This window comes from Theobroma umbraticum, unplaced genomic scaffold, assembly GCF_002168275.2.
Source record: "Theobroma umbraticum cultivar Fairchild unplaced genomic scaffold, ASM216827v3 scaffold_81.0, whole genome shotgun sequence".
NCBI classification, from domain to species: domain Eukaryota; kingdom Viridiplantae; phylum Streptophyta; class Magnoliopsida; order Malvales; family Malvaceae; genus Theobroma; species Theobroma umbraticum.
In genome coordinates this window covers 4,179,449-4,187,427 of record NW_018397268.1, presented here as the reverse complement: position 1 = coordinate 4,187,427, position 7,979 = coordinate 4,179,449, and the positions used below count along the sequence as shown (strand labels likewise).

Here is a 7,979-nt window from a genome sequence, read left to right as displayed (position 1 = left end):
TAACAAGTGTGGAATCAGGCGGGTGGGCACATGGCTTCCTTAGCCACGTTATGGGCCCTTTCGCAACATCACGATTAAATGGTTTTGAAAGGGAGAGTGCGGGATGGCCTACAAGCTTTTAATATCAGCAAGCTAGGAATTGCATGGTGGTATAAAGCAAAATGCTGGGATGGGAAGACCCTACATGGATCACTGACATCACACGACATCCACATTTGACGATGTAACCTCCCAAAGGAAACAAGTCTCAGGAGACCCCCCACTAATGAAGTTCAATGTCAAATATCAGGGAAGTCCTTCAAGACGAGCAAGGTACAATGAGAATTATATATGTCCTCAAAACGGTCGGCGTAGATAATGGATTGTAACTCTGCTGAGCTATTAACTATTAGAGAGGCGTTTACTGTCTTTGCCACCTCGCAATGGGCTCATTCTCATTGTCTACTAGTAGAGAGTAACTTGACCAATGCAGTAAAGTGAGTACTCAATCTCGAGTTTGACCCTTAGAAATTCAAGTAATTATATGCTACATATTAAGTTACTATCAAAAATAATCATTTCGGATATCTGTTTTAATTGCCTTGATAAAAATGTACGTGAATTCCCCCCATTCATATATATTAAGCATATTACAGTTGCACTCTACCCAATGATAGAAAGCTCTTACCCATTTATGGTCAACAACTTCAACAAATTTACAACCCATGCTAACTGCTTAAACTCCAACCACAGTTTAAATTAGCATTCACAAAGCATATTTCCAGGGCAAACTTGTTTGATTACCCTAGGAAGATGATGATAGATAATGAAGGAATGAAATAGGCAACCAGAGCTAGTTCCGAAGGGAGGAGACAGAAGAAAATAAACAAAAACAGAAAAAAAAAAATTTATGGACGACATTTTATTTACGCATGAATGATGAATCAATGATGCCAACTGTTATTCCAATTATACACTGCATAGTGTTCCACATATAATCAGAAAAACATTGGCAACAACTGAACACTCTACAAATTGGAGCCTTAACTAACATTGGCTCTCTTTAGACCTTACCAGTCACTCTGGTTCAATTCTTATTCTGTTCTTTCATCTCTTTACAGTATTGAGTATGCACGGATTACCTCCACAATAGGTGCTCGACACAATGGGCATTTTCCTCCACCACGAACCAATTCATTCGCACATTTTGAACAAGTGCACATGTGTCCACATCTGCAAGCATTTTTTTTTTAATGTGAAAAAACGATTGACACATATAATCAGTAACAAGGAGCACATCTTCATACACCAATGCTAGTGCATGAAATTGACCATGAAAAGATATTGCAAAGAAAGTAAACCTGTACAAAAGTGAATCGATATGGCTATCACAACAAACACAGCAAGTCCCTTTCCTCACATGACCCCATTTAGACCCATCCTCTGATGTTTCTGCACTCAAACCTGAAATGCAAGTGAAAAATTATAAACAGGAAACAATGAAAGCTACCTCAAGGCACTGACAAAGAGGAAAGAAACCAACATAATGCATTGAATGAAAGAAATAGTTAGGATGATATACCAACCTTTTTCACCAGCAGATCGATTCAAAGCTGCAGAAACTTCCTGCCTGACAGATCGCTGTAACTCCAGTTGCATATCCATACAGGCTTCCAACATCCTCTGCATGTGGCTCATGCCCTGCTGGAGTCTTGCCATATCAGCTCTTAGATCATTAATCATCTCCCATTCCTGCTCAAAATAAGTAGTTTCATTAAAAACTTAAAAGATGCAGAGTAATGAAAAGTGCTGCACAGGGACTCAAAGTAAGAGATCTGGGCCTATTTCATGAGAACGCTCAGCATCTATTGAACTGGTCAAAACTAAAAAACTATAATGCTACAAAAGAAGTAGCATAATTACACTCAGCTACCCAAAAAGTTCTTTCATAATATTGATTATTATCGCTAGAAATTCACCATTGGATGGAAAAAAGAAGTTACAACCACAATTAGGGATGATAAAATCCAATTATTTATCCAACAAAATATCTCTCGATATGGGATCATTTCCAAAAATAATTTTACGTCCAAATGATATGAAACTCACAATCAGAATTCCTAAGGCTCACCTCTTTATGTTAAAAATTATTCCAAGAGAAAACTTAACACAATAATATAAAGAACAGAATAGAATAACCAGATTCAGTGGTGATAATAATATACAGTTGCAACACTAAGAAAGGTGGCTCACAATTTCTGATCTATGCATGCTGTGCCTAGACCAGCTAGTATGATGTAAATCCTGATGCCACAGCGGCTGTGGTGGTGGCACTGGTGGAGAAGGTAGCACCAGAGAAGGCCTGCTAATAGCATCATTCTGATCATCATTTGTTTCATCTCTCTGCTGCTCTTGATCATGCTCTGGTGAGGCTGGAGTTGGCAAGTTTCTATGCAGATCCCAATCAATGGGAGAACGACCTTGTCTTTCCACATAAGATTGTATTAATTGGTCTAGACTTTCCCGGAAGCCACTTCGAAGAAGGTTAGAGACACTCCTCCTACCAATTAAATTACATCAGCCATCAAAGAAATTATAATTAATTTAAGCATAAAGTTTTGAAAAACTTCTGAACTATTTAAAAAAATTCAAATATGCCCTCATTCTTCAATTATGTTCAATTAGTCCCCTGTGCTTTTATTTTGGACCATATAAACCTCTATGACTAGCAGTTGATTGTCATTAGTCAAAATGATATATGTCATTGTATGCCCACGTGACACTGACATAACACTGACTAGAAGGTGAAACTACCACGTGACCAAGTCATTATGCCACATTAACATGCCATGTCAGCATGTCACATTAACATCACGTGACATAAAATGACAAGTGTCGTTTTAACTAACAACAATTAATCAACTGCTAAACATAAAAGCTTATTTGACTCAAAATAGAAATACAAAAGCTTTATTAAACAAAATATAAAAATAAAAGCTTATTCAAATTTCTTGAATAGTTAGGGATTTTTTCTAATTATTAAGTCTTTAATTTAAATGTAAAGAACCATTTATGTGATCAAATACCTGCTCAGAAGTTCTCTAAGTTCCATACTATACACATTATCATCTTCAGGTGGATGAAATCTATTGAACCTTCTAACTGGGATAGCACGACGTGCTCTCGGAGGATCAGAAGGCCCTTCTGACCAATTATCAACTGCTTCCCGAGAGCCATCCTCACGCCAAACCCTCCGAGCTTCCTGTGGATGACTTTCTTCTCCATTAGCATTTCCAAGATTTTCTTGGCGATACTCACCAACTGAACTTTCTTGCCAATTTGTATCCATGTCTTCTGCGTTGCCCTCTCTCCATTCATTATACTGAGCATATGTTGGCTGTTGCCAATTTCCTCTCTCATCACTGGTTGTTGGTTCCCGCCAATTACCACCTTGGTTAGCATTTTCTTGCCAATTTACGCTCTGAACAGCCATGTTGCTAACAGTATCTCCTGATTGATTAGGCAACTCATTTTCCAAACTCCTAGGTTGTGAATGCTCATTGTTTTCACGTTGGGCATCCTGTAGCGTGTTTGTTTGGGAATGTTCATTTCTAGAATCATTGACGACATTGCTAGATGTTGTTTCAGAACTGCTGCTTGCTTGACCGCGAACAATAGTTTCTAATCTGTTGCGGAACCCTTCCCTGAATGAGAAAAAGATTTGGCTGTTATTGAAATCAATGGACAACCAAGAGAGTTTTGTGCTTGAATGAGCTGAAAAGAATATTGCATGGAATCATTCAGACATATTCTAGTGGCAGGTAGATGACTCTGCACTTTTGAACAACGTCACATTTTCATAAACAACATACACAACACATATCTCTTGTTTTTTTGCAGGCAACATCTGCTTTTATGTTTCTGAAACAAAAATCAGAAAAGGAAAAAAATCAAACTGAGTCATTCCAATTTGCCAGGAGCGGAGAACGTAGAGTGCAAGTTGTCCCCTTTCCCAAATTAAAAATGGATACAATGGGAAATATAATGCATTTCAGGAGATGAATGAAGATATAATCGAATGGTACAACACCAGACAAAACCTTTTCCTCTACATGGAGTATAATTGCATAGTACATCAACAATTTGTAACCAAATTGTCAATTCTAAACACCCAATTCTTAGTATTCAAACAATGCATCTTGTTCTAGTTATCATGTGCCAAATCTCCTCGACGCATAACATCATTGTTTTACAAACAATCAACCTGTTAAAAACTATCACCAAAATATTTTGAATAACAGTGAAAATTTTTCAAAAATTCTTAATGTGAGCATGAATAAAAGCATTTCATACCTCAAACCAGATACAGTGTGTCGTTGTCTTAATAGAATTAGTTCACTTGCTGCCATTGAAGGCGGTCTCTCCTCTTCAACAGGTCTTTCATTTCGTAAGAATCTACCTCTGAGAAGCGACTGCAAATAAAAGTATTATTAGTCAAGCATGGCCATGTATGTAAGCAAAAACTCATAATACCAGAGGACTTTCATTGAGCAAGACCAAAAAATATATTACCATCATGAGGTGTCATTACACAATAGTCCAGAAGTGATACATAAAAGCTAATTCCCATGTGTTTTTACTTTAATAGAACATTAAAATATTTTCAAAAACATCAGAATCGATATTACCTTCACTCTTAACCCTGATATAGCAAGTTTTACCTACTAAGAAGGAAAAAAAAAGCACATGTCCTTTTAATTTCTAGCCTAGCATGAACATTCTGCATCTTAATTCCTATTCGGGCAACACTGTAGGGTAAAAAATGGTAAAAACTGAAGCACCGAATTGTATTTATCAAGGAAAAAACTTTTTTAAAAGTGGAAACATGAAAATGAGTGAAGTTATCCATATGATAGTATCATAAGTCAGCCTAAAGCATCATTTAAGGTCATGGTCGTCTAGAAACTCTAACATTGACTAATAGTTCAAGAAATCAATATGGTACATGATGAAAAAAGATCTGTCAACTATTAAAACACCATTCAAATCGATCTAACCAATACTATAGACATTCAAGTTTCTTCAAGAATAACATTGCAGAAAAGTACAGAACAGAACCTCCTATTGATATTGAATTTTTTTTAATCCAAAAAAAAAAGAAGCTAAACTCATGCTTTCTCTATTTCAAATTTTTATTCCTTTGCTATGTACTTTTTTATTTATTTGTTGATTCTTTGGTTGGTCAGGAGAACCATAAACCATAAAAGAAAATCAAATCAATTCAAATTGATCCTAGTAAGGTAAATAGATCAAGTTTCTTGAGGAACTAAACATGAAAGCAAGTCCAGCCCACAGTTGAGTCAATCATAAAGGCTTAGAATTCCACAAAGTCCCATCAAAATGGCATCTTGACTTAAAGTAGAGCATCCTTAGTACCTTAGTATTGAAACAGGTGAATCCTACATGAAACTAAAACATATGCTGGACTCAAAGCCTTGACTCAAACTATGGAACAAACATCAATGAATGGAAGGCAATAACTTGTAGTCCATTTATTTCAAACAAATATAAGAAATACACAATTAAAGAGAAAGCATACATGTATACTACAACACTAGTGCAAAACTAAGTAACACAACATTAGTACAAAACAGAAATACGTATCATTTACTCAAATTCAATTTAAACTCTGCAATATTTTAGATATGTTCCACAAATTAGAAAAGTTTAATACAAATCTCCGAAGTATAGCTGAATATAATTCACTGAAATAAAGAAAAGTATCATATGAAGCAATTTACAAATGCAAGAGAGCTAGTACCATATTAGAGATGCACAAAATTAAGACACTTCATGATATCCAACTGACCTGAATGCGGTTACGATGAGCAAAATCAGATACAGCACGGTGCTCCAACAAACCCTGCAGTTCCCTCTGTCTTTCTCTTTCAATCCTCACAAGCAAGTCAATTACAGCTTGTCTTCCACGCAACCTCAGCAAGTCCCTGCGAATATGCTCCGGTTGGCCTTCGTCATGGTCAGCAACTGAGCCCTCACGAACTCGATCACCTTCTGCACCAATTGTTGCTGCCTGATCTTCCCTCCGTCCTCCACGAACTCCTCTCTGCTGACTTGTCATTTGCACCCACTCCCGCACAATTCTAACTCGCTCACGCTCCGTTTCACCAAGCCATTCAGCCCTAGAACTGCCAGCCCTTTGCGTCACATTGGATGAATGATCACTAATCCCACTCTCCATCCACCCCCGAACAATCTGTCTCACCCTCTCCCTCTCGACTTCGCCAAGATCAGGAGACTGCTCCCTACTAGACCCATTATTATCCCCACGATCATTCTGTGACACACCCTGATCATGTGACCAAGGTCCATACTCATTCTCACTCTCACTCGCATCCCCAACACTCCCATGATTCTCACTCCCGCGACTCTCAGACAAAGTCGTACTAGACACTGTCGCATTACTATCAGCATTCCTTCGTTGCCTCAACCTTTCTCTCACTCTCTCTCGCGCCCTATTCAACAAATGCTCATCCTCCAACTCCCTCCACATTTGCAAAATCGCAGAAGCCTGAGTACTCGGCCTCTCAACGTTGCCCCCCTGTCGCCTAGAAGTAGGTGACTGTGACTCTCTCAAGAATGAAGAGTCGAGCATTGAAACAGTATGTAAACCGGCTAAAGCCATTAATTCAGACTCCCTATTCCTCCTCTCAATCGTTGTCATCATTTCCTGAGCCTGCCTAGCAGCCCACCTACTCAAAATCCTAGAATGCCGTCTTCTAGCTGCGGATGACTCAGCCAAGTCATCACCTTCAAGATCAGACCTTCTCCTCCTCCTAACAAGCTGATCACCCTCATCATCCTCGTCATCAGGATTTCTATTAGAACTACATGATGCAAATGGCATACAATCATCTAAATGCCCTCTCATTAATTCCTCCAAGCCCCTTTCAAATTCGGCTCTGGCATCATTTTGGGATTCGGGTTTTTGTTGTAAAGATTGAAAATCTGTCATTATTTTCCCTTTTTTCCTTCACCTGATTTTTTTTTTTTTCCTAACGCAAATAACCCATTTGCCTCATTTGCCTTCTAATGTACCCCAAGATCACAACTTTGTAACAAAAAGACAACAAATTATACAATAAAATTACAAAAACCAAGCCATAATTTAGCTTCCAAAATTTATCAAAAACAAACAAAGTTTCACATATAAAAATCCTACGCCTATGCCCTAAAATTGGAAAGGAACAAAGCCCAATTCATTTCTTCACCTGATAAACAATACCAAAAGTCAAAAACTTCACACATAAAAATCCAAAAAAAAAGGATCAAAAAAATGGGAAAATGAGGACATTTGATTGAAAAATGTTGAAAGTGAAAGAAAACTTCAGGTGAAAGAGACGTACCTGTGAATTTCTACAATGAAAAATTTGAGAAGGAAAAGAAAAACCCTAGCTTCCTATTGCTCTTTTCTGTGTAAAAGAATGTGGAAATTTTCTTTCTCTGGAAATTAAAAAGGGTAACTGAAACAGAAATTTGGTTTGTTCAGAGAGAAAAGGAGAGAGAGAGAGATCACGGAAGAGAATGATGTGAGAAATTTATAATTACAAGAAAGCGAGAGAAAATTATTTTTTTCATTTTTTCATTTTTTGTTTTAGTGGTTTTTATTTTTTTTTTTATTTTCCTTTTTAAGGGAGCGAGAGGGAGAGGCGCGCCGATTTACAAATGAGTTACACGTAATCAAAATTTTGGCTTTTGATTGTTTTTTTTTATATATATATTATTTAAAATGTGTGTATACTTTTGGCGGTCAATTACTTTACGCCACGCCATATTATATTTGGAAAGATACGATTACTCCTTCTTTCTTCATGCTTGCTGACTGTACCGCTCTCCCTTTTTATATAATCAAATAAATCCGTCAAGCATTCATTTACTTAGGAATATAATTCTCCAACAAACCATGAGTTCATTATACAATA

The 7,979-nt window shown here is 37.2% G+C and overlaps 1 protein-coding gene across 1 annotated transcript; it reads right to left on the bottom strand.

Moving 5' to 3' along the window:
* Positions 1 to 874: 874 nt before the first annotated feature.
* On the bottom strand, positions 875 to 7,668 carry LOC110425329 (RING/U-box superfamily protein). Its single transcript, XM_021440217.1, has 8 exons — positions 7,404 to 7,668; positions 5,849 to 7,268; positions 4,333 to 4,451; positions 3,066 to 3,683; positions 2,233 to 2,539; positions 1,566 to 1,731; positions 1,341 to 1,443; positions 875 to 1,212 (listed from the first exon to the last, which is right to left on the bottom strand). Exons 2-8 carry the CDS (start codon positions 7,010 to 7,012, stop codon positions 1,095 to 1,097), a joined length of 2,595 nt encoding a protein of 864 aa, XP_021295892.1. The 5' UTR covers positions 7,013 to 7,268; positions 7,404 to 7,668; the 3' UTR covers positions 875 to 1,094.
* Positions 7,669 to 7,979: the final 311 nt, after the last annotated feature.

Bases quoted from the DNA above. Each gene is read 5' to 3' on its own strand.
- LOC110425329 (XM_021440217.1), bottom strand. From the start codon at position 7,012: ATGACAGATTTTCAATCTTTACAACAAAAACCCGAATCCCAAAATGAT. The intron at 2,540-3,065 runs GTATTTGATCAC...TTTAATTGGTAG, and splicing joins CTTAGAGAACTTCTGAGCAG to GAGGAGTGTCTCTAACCTTC. The intron at 1,213-1,340 runs GTTTACTTTCTT...AAATGCTTGCAG, and splicing joins ATCGATTCACTTTTGTACAG to ATGTGGACACATGTGCACTT.